Raw genomic sequence first — 16461 nt, forward strand, 5'->3', positions numbered from 1 at the left:
GAAATAGATAACTTATAAGGGAAAACCAATCAGGTTCACTTCACACTTCTCCGAAGATACCTTACGGGCAAGAAGAGAATGGAGTAACATATTCAGCAAACTTCAAGACAGCAAATGCCAACCAAGAGTACTTTACCCTGCAAAGTTCTCCTTCCTCTATGAAGAAAAAATATGGACCTTCTCAGACAAACAGAAATTCCAGAAATTCATTACAACTAAACCCACACTCCAAAAAAATTCTACAAGAAGTCCTAAAGCCAAAATAAACAGAGGAATGAACAAGAAGAACAGAATAAAGCAAGGAATAAAATCACAAAAAAGACAAACAAAATGGCAAACACAGATGCCAACATATCAATATTAACCCTAAATGTAAATGGATTAAACTCATCAATAAAAAAAACACAGAGTAGCAGGCTGGATTAAAAAACAAAATTCAATCTTCTGTTATCCCCAGGAAACACATTTAACACAAAAGATAAACACAGACTGAAAGTAAAAGGTTGGAAAACAATCCCACAAACAAATGGACCAAAAAAGAAGGCAGGAACCGCCATACTTATATCAGATGAAATAGACTTCAAATTAAAAAGGTAAAAAGAGACATAGATGGACACTACATTATGATCAAGGGGCAATACATCAGGAAGATATAACACTCATCCACATATACTCACCAAATGAAGGGGCACCAAAATATATGAGACAATCATTATCAGCTCTAAAAATAGATACTAAAGAAAATACATATATAGTAAGAGACTTCAACACCCCACTCTTACCAATGGACAGATCAATGAGACAAAAAAATGAACAAAGACACTAGAGCCCTAAATAAAGACATAGAACTCATGGACTTAACATACATCTATAGGACACTGAACCCAAAAAAATCCGAGTACACATTTTTCTCAAGTGTGCATGGATCATTCTCCAGAATCGATCACATACCACAAGACAAACATCAATGGATACATGAAAATCAAAATCATTCCAACTATCTTCTCCGATCATAAAGGCATCATGCTAAAAATAAATCATGAAAAGAAAACAAGGAACCCTCCCACTTCATGGAGATTGAAATCCATACTACTGAAAGATCACTGGACAAATGAGGAGATCAAAGAAGAAATTAAAAAATACTGTGAGTTGAATGACAAGGAAGATACCACTTTCCAGAATGTATGGGATACAGCAAAAGCAGTAATAAGAGGAAAATATATAGCAATACAGGCTCACATCAACAAACAAGAAAGAACTCAAAGAAACAACTTAATATCACTTCTCAAAGAATGAGAAAAAGAAAAACAAAAAAACCCTAAAGCCAATAGAAGAAAGGAAACAATAAAAATCAAAGCAGAAATAAAAAAAACTGGAAATTAAAAAAAAAATCCAAAAGATCAATGAAACCAAAAGTTGGTTCTTTGGAAAAATAAACAAAATAGACAAACCTCTAGCAAGGCTCACAAAGAAAAATTTGGAGAAAACACAAACAAATAGGATTAGAAATGAAAGAGGAGAAATTACCACAGACTCAGTAGAAATCAAAAGAATAATCAGAGATTACTATGAACACATACATAAACAAATTCAACAATCTAGAAGAGATGGGCAAATTCCTAGAATGATAGAATCATCCAAAGCTGGACAAATAAGAAATAGAACAACTAAACAGACCAACTACAAACAGCAAAATTGAAGCAGTAATCAAAGCACTCCATAAAAACAAAAGCCCAGGCCCAGACAGCTTCACAAATGAATTCTACCAAGCGTTCAGCAGTGAATTACTGCCTATCCTACACAAACTCTCAAAAAATTGAAAAAGAAGGAATACGATCAAATACGTTCTACGAAGCTAACATTACACTAATACCAAAACCCAATAAGGACAGCACAAAAAAAAAAAAAAGAAAAGAAAAGAAAAGAAAACTACAGGCCAATCTCTCTAATGAACATGGATGCAAAAATTCTCAATAAAATTTTAGCTATCAGAATCCAACAATGTATCCATAAGATAATTTATCACAACCAGTTAAGATTTATCCAGGGATACAAGGATGGTTCAACATCCCAAAGCAATCAATGTTATCCAACACATCAACAAAAAGAAATATAAAAACCATATGATAATATCAATAGGTGCTGAGAAAGTTTTCAAAAACGTACAACACCCATTTATGATAAAGGCCCTTGAAATTCTCGGGATAAAAGGAGCATACCTCAACATCATAAAGGCCATCTATGACAAGCCCACAGCCAATATCATTCTCAAGGGTGAAAAGCTGAAAGTATTCCCATTAAAATCTGGAACAAGACAAGGATGTCCACTCTTACCACTGCTTTTCAACATAATACTGGAAGTCCTAGCCAGAGAAATAAGACAAGAGAAACACATACAAGAAATTCAAATAGGCAAGGAATAAGTCAAACTATCACTATTTGCAGATTATATGATAATATTCATAGAGAACCCCAAAAATCCCACAAAAATATTTAATCAATCAGTTTAGTAAAGTGGCAGGATACAAAATCAACACGCAAAAATCAGTAGCCTTCCCATACACAAGCAATAAATTTGAAGAAGAAGAAATCAAGAAAACCATTCTTTTTATTATTGAAACAAAAAAAAAATCAAATACTTAGGAATAAACCTAACAAAGAAGTAAAGGACCTATACAAAGAAAACTATAAAACACTGTTAAAAGAAATAGAAGTAGACACAAAGAAATAGAAAAACATCCCCTGCTCATGGATTGGAAGAATTAACATTATCAAAATGGCCATCCTACCAAAAGATTTAATGATTTTCCAATAAAAATTTCAATGTCATTCTTCAAAGAAATAGAAAAAAATATTGAAATTCATATGGAGCCACCAAAACCCCCAAATAGCCAAAACCCTCCAGGAAAAAAAAAAAAAAAAAAAAAGAAGAAGGGAATGGAGCATCACTCTCCCAGATTTCAAACTATATTACAAAGCCATAATAATCAAAACTGCATGGTATTGGAACAAGAACAGACACATGGACCAATGGAACCAAACAGGAAACCCAGAAATAAACCCACAGATTCATGGCAACTAATTTTTGACAATGGAGCAAGGAATATGCACTGGAACAAAGAAAGTTTGTTCAGTAAATGGTGCTAGGAAAACTGGGTAGCTACATGCAAATAATGAAAATTGACCACTACCTCACACCATACACAAAAAACAACTCAAAATGGATTAAAGAACTAGACATAAGACCTGAAACCATAAAATACATAGAAGGAAATATAGGTGAAACACTACATGACATGCACCTCAAAGACATCTTTACAGACACAACACCCAAAGCAGTGATGGTGAAGGCAAAGATAAACAACTGGGACTACATCAAATTAAAGAGCTTTTCCACAGCAAAAGACACAATAACCAAAACAAAGAAAAACCCCACCCACTGGGAGAAAAATTTTGCACACCACACTAATGATAAAGGACTGATCACAAAAATCTACAAAGAGCTGATGAGATTCATCAGAAACAAAGAAAATAATCCAGTCAAAAAATGGGCAGAAGAGCTAAAAAGAAACTTCTCCAAAGAGGAAATACAAATGGCCAACAGGCATATGAAAAAATGTTCAACGTCACTTGCAATTAGGGAAATGCAAATCAAAACTATAATGAGATACCATCTTACACCAGGGAAGATGACACATATTAATAACCTAGCAACAACAAATGTTGGCAAGGATGTGGAGAAAAGGGAACTCTCCTGCAGTGCTGGTGTGAGTGCAAACAGGTCCAACCACTATGGAAATCTGTGTGAAAATTCCTCAACCTACTAACTATAGAGCTTCCATATGATCCAGCAATTCCACTCTTAGATATTTACCCAAAGTACACAGAAACACTAATTCCAAAGAGCACCGACACCCCTATGTTTATAGCAGCACTATTTACAATAGCTAAGCTTTGGAAACAACCCAAATGCTCAAAAATAGATGACTGAATCAAGAAGATGTGGTACATATACACAACTGAATATTACTCAGCAATCAAAAAAGATAAACGCATGCAATCTGCAGCAACATGGATGGAGCTGGAAGGGATCATGCTCAGTGAAATAAGCCACAAAGAAAAAGAATAATACTGGATGGTCTCACTCATAGCAGGAATCTAGAAAACCTAAATAAGGGACCAGGAAAAATAATAACTGTAAGCATGAAAAAATAATCAACAAACTACTATGAACTACACACTATGGGGGGCTGGGAATGGAGAGATTGGGGTCAAAATAAGGTGGGTGCAATTGTATGGGGAATATAAAAATAAAATGTAAAATAAAATAAAAAAGAGGTAATAAAAAAATGGAGAGTCCTGGATCCCTCATTGGCTTTTTCAGGCTTTTAATGACCTTTCCACACCATTTGTAGAGAGGCAATCAGGTGCAGGGCAGACAGGAAGGCAGGAAAGGGGGAGGCTGGTAGGTCTCCCAAGCCCCAGTGAATATTTACTCTTTGGGCTCTATCTGGCATTGTTTTGTGGTCTCTTCATCACATAGGCTTTCCACTGCTCTTTGCCACACTGCTCTTTACCACATGATTCTCTGCTATGTCACCCTTATAGTCACAGCCTCCAGGCTCAGGTGTGTCCACTTAAGCATGTGAAGAATATGGTGCACAACATATTCCAGGCATCCACCATCAGGCATGTGTACCCCTAGCCCATGCTCCCAAACACCTCCTGCATTCAAGGCAGCAGGTGAGTCACAGAGGTCAATGGCCCAAAGCCTGAGAAATCTTCATTTACCCTATAGCTACCTTCTGTCTTTGCTCCAACTCTTCCCACACACCTCCCCATTTTGGATGCTTCAGTTGTATGGACAGATATCAAGGGTTAGTTTTTCATCTGACTATTAATTTAGTTAATTTATATTTCACATATTAGAGACACCATCTGGTATTTATCTTTCTCCTCTGACTTATTTCACTTAGCAATATCCTTATAAGTGTCATCCCTGTTGCCACAAATGGCTTAATTTTATCTTTCTTGGTCACTGAGTAGTATTCCATTTTGTATATGTACCGTATCTTCTCTATCCATTTGTCTGTTTTTGGTCATTTAGGTTGTTTCCACATCTTGGCTATTGTAAGTAGAGCTGCTATGAACATAGGACTGTAGGTTTCCCTTTTAACTGATGATTTTGTATTTTTTGGTAAATACCTAGGAGTCTGGGTTATATAGCAAAACCATTTTTAGTCTTTTGAGAAACATCCACACTACTTATCACTGATTTCCAACAGTGTAGGAGGGTCCTTTCTTTCATAAATACTTCTTCAGTTAAGCAAAGTTGTATTTTTTTTTTTTGACTCATTTCAGGAAAGGAAAGAACAAATCCAATAAACCATGAAGTGTCTCAGAGAAGAATGTTAGGGAGGCCTTGCAAAAACTTTGGACTTGTGTCTTGTGATTTGAGGGAAGGTTTAAAAAAGCATGACTTTGCTATGAACTACATGCTGTCAGAAAGTAGCACTACTTTATGATTGGATATATATGGGGAGGAGGTAGAAGGAATACAGAAGAGGGTCTCCTGGTGGTGCAAGGGGTCAAGCACCACACTATGGGGCAATCCAAAGCCTCTGCAGCATGAGTTTGATCCCTGGCCCGCCAGGGAGTAAACCACATGGCAAAGCAGACCTCTGCTGCTCCCCTCAGCATTGTACCTCGGTCTCTGCCTGTTCTGTTTCCCACTCTGTCTCTGGTGAATCCTCTCATCCCCCCACTCCCTGGGTCTCTGGTCTGTGTCCCAGCTCTTGTATAGCTCTTGTATGCCTAAATAAATAAACATTTTTTTAAAAAAAAGGACTACAAAAGACTGAAACTGCAAGTAATAAAAAAAAATCCCTCACAGTAGGCAATATTAGAAGCAGGTGTTTGAGATTTTCAGGATATGGAGAGTGTTTTTATTGATGACTGCACTAATATATGATCATTCTATGATTTTGCTCCATGTGGTTACATGGTAAATTTGCCTTATGTTGGTATTCTGTGAAAATGTTAATTTTAAACATGTAAACATCATGGTCTAGTTCCTACAGTCAAGCCAATACCAAGGTAATAAAAATCAGTGATTTTTTTCTCTCAACAGCAAGCAGTGAAAATGTTTGTACATATTTCTTCATGCATCTCTTTGAGAGAATATAATGGCTGAACTATGAAGGTAATGAACATGCTGAATTTCACTTAATGCTAGATAATTGCTCTCTAAAAGTGAATGCAATCATTTATAATTCCATCTGTGGTGACTGTGGATTGCCTGCTAAAACCTGGTTTTATTATTTGAAATCTGTCAATACCCCTCAATTACTATAAATCTTCTTGGAAGTAAAATCAATTTATTATTATCATTACTATTCCCCCACTTCTTATATACTGAGTTATGAATTATTTTAAATATCCAATTATAAAGATATTCTATTTTTATTTGGAAAATGATTCCATCAGTTAATTAATTCAATTCAAAGTAACCTAAATATTATATATTAGCAATTTAACTTATTTTAAGCCATAAATCAGAGTGTTCTCTAAAGTATGTGAATAAGCTAGGGTGATTTTTTTCAACTATATAAATAGAAGAGGAGCTAATATATATTTTTCCTATCTATAAAGCAAAACTAGGAGAAAAGTTGATTTCTCCTATAGACTCCAATGTGATGCTGGATGGAGAATGGATTTGTAGGGGATAATTAAACCATTTAGCAGGAATAAAATTAGTGCTTAATGGGATGAGACATTTGAGCATGTGTCTTTCCTTTGTGTACTACTCTATGTCAGGCTAAAAGGAAAGAAGATGGCAAATCCAGAAGATAACACTTACCAAACAGTAGCTCTACCAGGCACCTAATGTCAGACTTCCCAGCCCTCAAAAATGTGAGACATAATTGGTTATTTTATAAACTACTCTGTCATAATTTTATAGCAATTCAAACTGAGTCTAACAATTTATTTTGGTAAAATAAAGAGAAATACATATTTTAGATTCTTATATTCATTTTATTTTCTGTTTTCTAATTAAATATACATACTAGGAAATATTTAAATCTGATGACAACTGCTAGTACAAACTTAAATCTTGCAAACATTAAATAAACCATTTTATACAATTACACAGAAAATTTCAAAAACCATCTTTTTAAATTAGAAATTACTACATACATAATTAGTAACTAGTTTAGCCTTAGCTTAAAAAGTAACGAGAAATAATTAAATTCTTCTAAATCTGTTTAAAACATTGAACCCTGCCACATTTAATACAACAAAATTAGCTTTGGCATTGATTTACACTGTGCAATAGCCTTAGTTAGGTGTAACAAAATTTTTAATACATTTCATGGGATATAAGAAACTAAGTAAGAGGGAAAATTTAAAGCATCATGGAATTTAAATCCAGGTGTCTATTTTGCTGTGTCAACTTAAATTGATGATGATCTTCAAGACCAGGTGATTTTTATTGGTTCATCTAGAACAACATTATTCATTTTCAGATCAATATTTAATATCTAAAAACAAAAAGTAAAAGGATAGTTAATTGTTTAATCATAAATATGTGCTCCTCACTCTTGTGAATCCTCTCACACTCACCCCCTGCACCTCTGACCTACACCCCAGCACTTGTAAGCATAAATACATAAAATAAATCATTAAAAAATTCCATTGTTAGAGCAATTACATCATTTGTTGCATATAATTCCCACACCAGTGGAGAAGGGCAATCAGAATAGAGAAAGAAATGACCATCCCCATACATTTATATGGGCTTGAAAAAGAGATGTCCATAAATACTTGTTTAATTTAAATAATTTTAGAAGGATTTGTCCCCTTGTTAGAACCAAAAGTTAATCTCTTCTTTTGGAAAAATTGATAAGGAATCACAATAAAAATATTTTAATAGTTAAAATTCTTTGGGAATGCATTTGAAAGCAATGGGATGGACTTCTTCACAAATGGTATTTTTATATGCCAAGAATTTGGTGAACATAAACTTAAAAATGATATTTGAGGTGTTAAATTACACTATTAGGCATTGTCAAACAGTTTTAGTTTATTTTTATAGTAAAATGTGTGAGGTTTTTTTTTTTGTTCACCATTGTAGTAATAAGAAGAACAAGAATATATATAAGATAAACAATCTTTTGGATCAGTTTTGAGCATTGGGTAGTGCAGCGCAACTGATTTCTAACTGTTATTGTTAACCAGTGACTAATTGTTCCTTTGAAATTTACTTTTCATTTCACGAATGCAGCTTCTTGGTTTGACATATAACACTGTTGATATAAATGTGTGATTATCTCAATTTTGGAATTTCATAAACCAGCAAACATATTTAAAATATTAATATGGAAGTGAGATTCATATTCATTCACCAAAGAAGGTGATTAAATATGCAAACTATAATATTACAACCTTGATATAACTTATTTAAAGCCAGTAAGAAAAACAGAGTTCTACATTACCGGGAAATCCCACTTGCCAACCAAAAAACAGTAAAGTAGCACAGCTGCTAACCTTCTAATAGAGCTCTCAGGTGACTGCTCAACTTTCACATTCTATGAAATCCTGACTCCCTGTTTAGTGTGTGAATTAAATCCTCATATATCTAATTCATAGTTGCTAACAGACAGTCCTAATATTTTATAAGCATTTTAAAATATTTTATCTAATACATATATTATGTTTAAATATAGGTATTTTATTTTGTAAAAATAAATTTTGAAGCACTTTAGAATATAGGGATAACAATGATTTATAAATTTATTTAATGTAATCCTAGTTTGATTCTGTTAAGACAATCTAAATGGTAAGATATTATCAGGTTGAACTGTATGACAGGTGAGTAAAAATGGAAATTGCATGGCACTTTAATGCAAATGAATAAATGTTTTCATTTTTCTCAGTCATAATTGATTTTCATAATGTTTCTTTAAGACTGAGAAGTATAACAAGCCAAGGAAGACATTTTTAATATCTCCATTTAATCAATATTTTCTTATGTCACTTACCTCCTTGTCTGGTTCTTCAGAAAATATAAGCGTCTCATATCTTCCATTATATAGGAGATTAACATTATTTACAGAAGTCTTTCCTTTTCCCCATATACTGATGAATCCAAGTCTCATTTCACTTCTCTCTATGTAACCATTTTTCAATATAGTGCTTGTTAAGGTGGTCTACAAAGATGAGAAGAATAATTTAAAAAATTTATTTGAAAATCATTTAAATTTGTTAGTTAATACATATTTCATAGTACAGTAAATTGTTTATAAATCTATTTGAAATGAGGTATTTTTATAATATAAATGAATATAAAATATGACAGATCACTTTAAATATTTAACAATATTACATATAAATGATAACATGAATACACACCTTGTTTAAATTAAACTGTACCAAGGAATACAGATCTTTTTCATAAGTGTCTGTAGAGAAAAAAGAAAAAAAAATCTATTTAAATTTCAAAATAATTAACATAGTAAATACTAATTAATTTTGCTTCTCTTTCTCAATATAAAATATAAAATGAATGTATACATTCATTACACATCTAACTACACTCTGTTTATTTCACTATTTCAAATACAATCCAAGGAACACTTAAATGTGATGAATCACTAGAGAGTTTCCTAGAAGGACAGGGATGGTTTGTGTGTGTGTGTGTGTGTGTGTGTGTATAACAATATAGCAGTTACAATTTTATAACCAGATTTATACTGGTCTGGGTAAAAGCACAATAATAAACAGAATTTTTTCATAAGAGTAGTAGATCTTTACTGGTCACCTTAATGACTGACAATAAAATAATATTTATAAATAAAAAGGACTGTGGGGCCTCCCTGGTAGCGCAGTGGTTGAGTGCTGGGCTGCAAAGCTGCCCACAGGCGCTGCAGCGCCGGTTCAATCCCCAGTTGCCAGCGAGGGTCCCACATGGCATGCAGACCTCTGCTGCCACGCTCACTGCTCCCCTCAGCAGTGTATTTCCTCGGTCTGCCTGTTCTGTTCCCCGCTCTGGCTCATGTGAATTCTCTCACCCTCCCGCACTTCTGACTGTACCCAGTGCTTGTATAAATAAATAAATAAATCTCTAAAAAAAATGACCTTACAGCTAAAACTATTTGTGTTTATTATTTGTCAAAACAGGTAGTTTATCACAACTGCTCTAAAAGACACATATCAGTATTATTCCCATTGTATAGAAGATGAAATAGGGCCCTAGAGATGTTAAATGGCTCAAAGTGAAATACAGAATTATTATCAAGTCTGAATTTTAGCTAAGTTTTCTTTCACTTCTAAGAATAAGTTGTATTGTAAATCCAAGCCAACATGCATAAGACAGGAATGTAAAATTAGAGATAAACTCATGATTTTAAATCCTTAAACTTTGTTTGAGGAAGAAAATATTACATATTAGAAGATATAGTTCTAATAGTCATAAAGTACACAGACCAAAATTGAAGTTTGTCTCTGGACTATCTCCTTGTTTTAGTAGTATCCGTTATGCAACAATATGTGCATACAGAACATGAGTTTACAGCTTGGCTGATCTCACATACATTTTATTATATGAATGATACTGCATAATCTTCTGAGAATACAAAGGTTATCAATTTAGTACAAACTTTGCCTACACAAATCTCTTAATATACAGGAATTTACAATAGGTATCAATTATATTTAATATAAGAAGGAAGTCTGCACATATTTATAAATTATTTTTGTTGTTGAGTATTATTAAATTAATTTAGATTTGAATGCTATTATTAACTTTCTATAGAAACTACAAATACAACAGAAGTAACATAAACATAATATGAAATAATATGAAATGATAATGAAATAATATAAAAACATAAAAATAATAACATAATAATAATGTCATCGATAATGTTTATCTATTAAATGGAACACTTACCTATGCTTTCCCCATCATCCCAAAACAAAGATCCTTGTGCCATCTGCATATCATCAGCAGCAACAATTAGCTTCATGAAATTTTTTCGGCTATAAGAAACCAACATAAATGTACCCATACTTATAGAAATGTGTATTATTGCTATGATATTATATGATATGTAAATATCCAAAGGAACACAAATAAGAATTTCAAATAATGGGCCTCCTTGGTAGCAAAGGGGTTAAAGTCTCAGTGCTATGAGGCTATTGCCAACCACTGAGGCATGAGTTAGATTCCCCAGACAGGGAGCTGTACACACGGTGCAGTAGACCTCTTCCGTCTTGCCTGCTGCTTCCCTCAGCAGTGTATTTCAGTAGATCTGCCTGTTCTGCTCCCCACTCTGACTCTGGTGAATCCACCCCACCCCCACACCTCTGGCTTATACCCCAGTTCTTCTACACATAAATAAACAAAAATAAATCTTTAAAGAAAAAGAATTTCAATAAACAAGAGTTAAGTCTGTTAGGCAAAGAAAATAAAAGGACCTTCCTTTTTCACTCAGTTAATGGGAATGATAAAATCCATAAAGTCCTTCATATTTAAGGGAAAATGTCCCTATCTTTTTTATCTCAATAGATTACCTACTATAACAAAACCATTAGCACTCTCACTTTTATATAGTTAAAACTATATAAGTTTAATGACATATTTAATTATTCTGTTCTCTGGTGATCCTGTCTTTGACCATTTTTTAGCAATTCACTTATTTTCTTATTAATTTGTCAATTGTTTACATAGCTATGCAACTTTGGGTACTTTTTCATACATGCATATATGCACATGATTCAAACCATGAAAAATTAAATAGCATTTACTTTCATCTTTTGGGACTTATATATAAACTTATATTTAAATATATTTAAACTTAAAATTGAAAGATTTTAATTTTTATATATGTGTGTATATATATATATATATATATGAATCCATATACTGCATTCATCTATCTAAAAGTAACTAGAGTGAGAGACAGAGAATGAGAGAGAGCAAGGGAAAGCAGAGAGAGTGAGAGAGAATGAATGTAAGAATGAATGGCATTTCTCCTCCCACAAAGAAGGACTCCTAAAGCACATTTCATGCTTATGAATGCTTCCACAGATCTGTCAGTTCTCAAGCATAATCATTTGTCTTCTTTATAATTTATATCAGAGTAAAATATTGATTGAGGGCCTCCCCTGGTGGCACAGCGGTTGAGCGCTGGGCTGCAAGGCTGCCTGCAGCCTCTGCAGTGCTGGTTCATTCCCCGGCCACCCGCAAAGGTCCCACCAAAAAAAAAAAAAAAAAAAAAAAAAATATATATATATATATATATATATATATATAGAGAGAGAGAGAGAGAGAGAGAGAGATTGAAACTTATCTGGTGCTTTCAGTAAGTAGGAAGATTATATTCATGTAAAATAGGGTATCAACACATAGATGACCAAGAAAGTAGACATAGCATGAGAAGAGACAAGTAACGGGGACCAAGTCCTTTCATATTGAACATTTAAGGTAATAATTTAGCTAGAGGAAATATAGACTTTGTGACTAGTTTAAAATCACTAGCCATTCTATACATAATCAATCAATCTGAAGAAGAAGAAATCAAGAAAACCTTTCCTTTTAGAATTGAAACAAAAAATCCAAATACTTGGGAATAAACCTAATGTAAGAGGTGAAGGACCTATACAAAGAAAATTATAAAACACAGTTAAAAAGAAATAGGAGGGGGCCTCCCTGGTGGTGCAAGGGGTTAAGACGCAACCTTTGAAGCTATTTGTAGCCACTGCAGCACAAGTTCAATCCCTAGCCAGGGAGTTACCCACATGGTGCAGCAGGCCTCTCCTGATTCACCTGCTTCTCCCCTCAGTGTATTTCAGTACATCTGCCTGTTCTGTCCCGTACTGTGTCTCTGGTAAATCCTCTCACCCCTCCCCCTGCAGCTCTGGCCTGTACCCCAGTTCTTGTATGCATAAATAATCTTTAAAATAAAGAAATAGAAGATGACACAAAGAAATGGTAAGACATACCCTGCCCATGGATTGGAAGAATTAACATTATTAAAATGGCCATCCTACCAAAAGCAATTTACAGATTCAATGCCATTCCAAGAAAAAGCTCAATGGCATTCTTCAAATAAATAGAACAAATTCTGATGAAATCCATATGGAACCACAAGAATTGAATTATCACACTTCCAAACTTCAAACTATACTACAAAGCCATAATAATTAAATTGGTATGGTTATGTTATTGGAACAAAAACAGACACACAGGCCAATGGAACTGAATAGAGATCCCAGAAATAAAGCCACACTTACATGGACAACTAGTCTTTGACAAAGGAGCAAATAATATGCAATGGAACATGGACAGTTTGTTCAATAAATGGTGCTGGGAAAACTGGACCACCACTTGCAAAAGAATGAAACTAGACCACTACCTCTCAACGTGCACAAAAATCAACTCAAAATGGATTAAAAAAAAAAACAAAACTGGACATGAGACCTGAAAATACAAAATATATAGGAGAAAATATAGGTAAATCACTACAAGACATACATCTCAGTAACATATTTAAAGACTCACCACCCAAAGCAAAGAAAGTCAAGAAAAACATAAACACCTTGAATTATATCAAACTGAAAAGCTTCTGCACAGCAAAAGAGAAATTAACCAAAAAAAAGAGACATCCCACTGATTGGGGGGGGGGGGGAAACAAAAACTTTTGCACTTCATACAGCTGATATACACAGAGACATACAAAGAACTCACATAACTCAACAAAAACAAAGTCAACAATCCAGTCAAAAAATGGGCAGAAGAATTTAAAAGACATTTCTCCAAAGAGGAAATGCAAATGGCCAGGGCATATGTAAAAATGTTCAGCAAAACAAAACAAAAACAAAGCAAAACAAAACAAAACAAAACAAGCAACAACAAATGTTGGCAAGAATGTGGTGAAAAAGGAACTATTCTACACTGCTGGTGGGAGTCCAAACTGTTCCAATGGCTATGGAAAGCTGTCTGGAGGTTTCTCAGTCTACTAAAAATGGAGCTGCTATATGATCCAGCAATTCCACTCCTTAGGGATCTACCCACAGGACACAAAAACATTGATTCAAAAGAACATCTGTATACCTATTTTTATTGCAGCACTATTTATAATAGGTAAACCCTAGAAACAATCCAAATGCCCTAAAATACATGACTGGATCAAGAAGATATGGAATATATACACAGTGGGATGCTTGCTATTCAGTTATCAGAAATATATACTCATGTCATTCACGGCAATGTGGATGGCGCTAGAAGTAATTATGCTCAGTGAAATAAGCAGAAGGGAAAAAAGAATAATATCAGATGTTTCACTTACAGGACAAATATAGGGGAACCAAATAAGACATCAGTGTTAAAAAATAATAACAACACAAAACACAAAAAAAACATAAGCAGACAATTATAAACCAGACACATCCTGCAGGGGAGGAGGAGGGAGAGGGATCAGAGGGAGGGAGGAAAGAGTACAGGGGACTGTGGTGATGGTGCACAGGTGCATTGGTGAAGGAAATTCTATAGGTACTACATCTGAGGAGGGGGACAAATATTGTTTAAAAATGATCAATGATGTAAAAAATAAATAAATAATAAACAGAGATAGGAGAGAGATTATACTAGGTAAGAGAAAACAGGTAAGATCATCTTGCCTATAATTATCAGTTATGAATGGTGATGGATAGAATCTGTGGATTATCTTTCATCTTTAAATGGGAAACAGGAGTGAATCTGGTTCTTCTGTGGGCAGAAGTGAACTCAATAGTTATGGAATAGTGACATTGTCAACAGATAGCTACATTTTCGTGGATAAAATGAGTCAGAGTACATCACAAGACAACAGCATTAGGTGTGGGGAAACATAAAATAGAGAAAAATATTATCTGCAATATTTATTTTGGTGTGATAAAAATTTATTTGAAGTGAAAATAGATTTTTTTTCCAAAAATGTCACACAAAAATTAAAGACTGAGTTAAATCAACCAATCAAATTACAAGACATTCATATTCAGTTTTAGCTGGTACTTTGGTCTCAGATGCTTCCTCACTAGAAGAGGGATAACTTATTAGGAAACAATTCTCCATAAGTCTCATGTTTCTGCATATCTCATATACAGAGGCACTGGCAGGTTTTCTTCTGAACTATCTTCAAAAGGATACTTTTAATGCAAACATCATGGGGCCTCCCTGGTGGCGCAGCAGTTGAGCGCTGGGTTGTGAAGCTACCCGCAGCCTCTGCAGCACTGGTTCCATCCCCAGCTGCTCCCCCGCCACCAGAGGAGGGTCCCACATGGCACGCAGACCTCTCCTGCCGCCCGCTGCTCCCCTCAGCAGTGTACTTCGGTCGTTCTGCTCCCCGCTCTGGCTCTGGTGAATTTTCTCACCCTCCCGTGCTTCTGACTGTACCCAGTGCTTGTATAAATAAATAAATAAATCTTTAAATAAAATAAAGCAAACATTATGGGAAGACAGGTCTGGGCTGTGGTATTTTAAAAATATTATTATTTTTCATTTATTTATCAGTATAAAAAAGATATATCCTTCCTTTGAGACAAATAATGGACACTTTTTTTCCAGTCCATTAAAAGAATGGGCTTCTCTAGGCTTGGAGTATCTTAAAAACCTCCTGCATGTGGACCAAACTATATCACCCCCATGATATTTGGGGGACAGGGGATTCTAAAACAAATACGAAGTTCGCATTTTTTTTTTTAAGATTTATTTATTTATACAAGCACTGGGTACAGTCAGAAGTGTGGGAGGGTAAGAGAATTCACCAGAGCCAGAGCGGAGGATAGAACAGGAAGACTGATGAAATACGCTGCTGAGGGGAGCAGCGGGTGCGGCAAGTGAGGTCTGAGCACCATGTGGGACCCTAGCCTGCCGGCTGGGGATCAAACCGGTGCTGCAGAGGCTGCGGGCAGCTTTGCAGCCCAGCGCTCAACCGCTGCGCCACCAGGGGAGGCCCCGAAGTTCACATTTCTTGCTGAATAATGAGTGGGGAAGAACTTCTCTCTGCCTCAACATGAAACTACAGTTGACTAACTTGTTAGCTTGAAAGTAGGATGCAATCTCAGACCCTTTCCAGTTCTCTGCAATTCTAACATGCTCTATCTACAGATTTAATGTGGGCTTTGTAAACATCTTCGCTTACCTGTTAAATGTATTTCGGGAAGGTTCTTGACATGGTAAGATGTGACCACCACGAACATGTAGGTTTATTGTATATAAAGGAGCTTTAAATTCATTAAATGTTCCTCTGAGACCAATATCTTCACCCTGGAAATGAGAGAGTTGGAAGGACGAACAAAATCAGCAAGAAATGGAATGTTTAGCAGTTTTGGTACTTGACACAATTATAGAATGAAATGACGATTTTTGAATTAAAATATAACAAAAACAAAAACATCTATTTAGGAATGTCTTCTTTA

At 34.7% G+C, this 16461-nt stretch overlaps 1 protein-coding gene across 1 annotated transcript in view; it reads right to left on the bottom strand.

The window, feature by feature from the left end:
* The window catches only part of SI (sucrase-isomaltase), a gene marked incomplete at both ends in the record, with an annotated part of 161716 nt that overhangs the window by 31862 nt on the left and 113393 nt on the right, over positions 1 to 16461 (bottom strand). The window contains 4 exons of the mRNA XM_084232623.1: positions 9042 to 9209; positions 9412 to 9461; positions 10952 to 11040; positions 16185 to 16309. Coding sequence (XP_084088749.1) covers positions 9042 to 9209; positions 9412 to 9461; positions 10952 to 11040; positions 16185 to 16309 — 432 coding nt within the window. The remainder of the gene's footprint in view (positions 1 to 9041; positions 9210 to 9411; positions 9462 to 10951; positions 11041 to 16184; positions 16310 to 16461) is intronic.

The sequence above is a fragment of the Talpa europaea genome, assembly GCF_964194135.1.
Source record: "Talpa europaea genome assembly, chromosome: 4".
Lineage (NCBI taxonomy): Eukaryota > Metazoa > Chordata > Mammalia > Eulipotyphla > Talpidae > Talpa > Talpa europaea.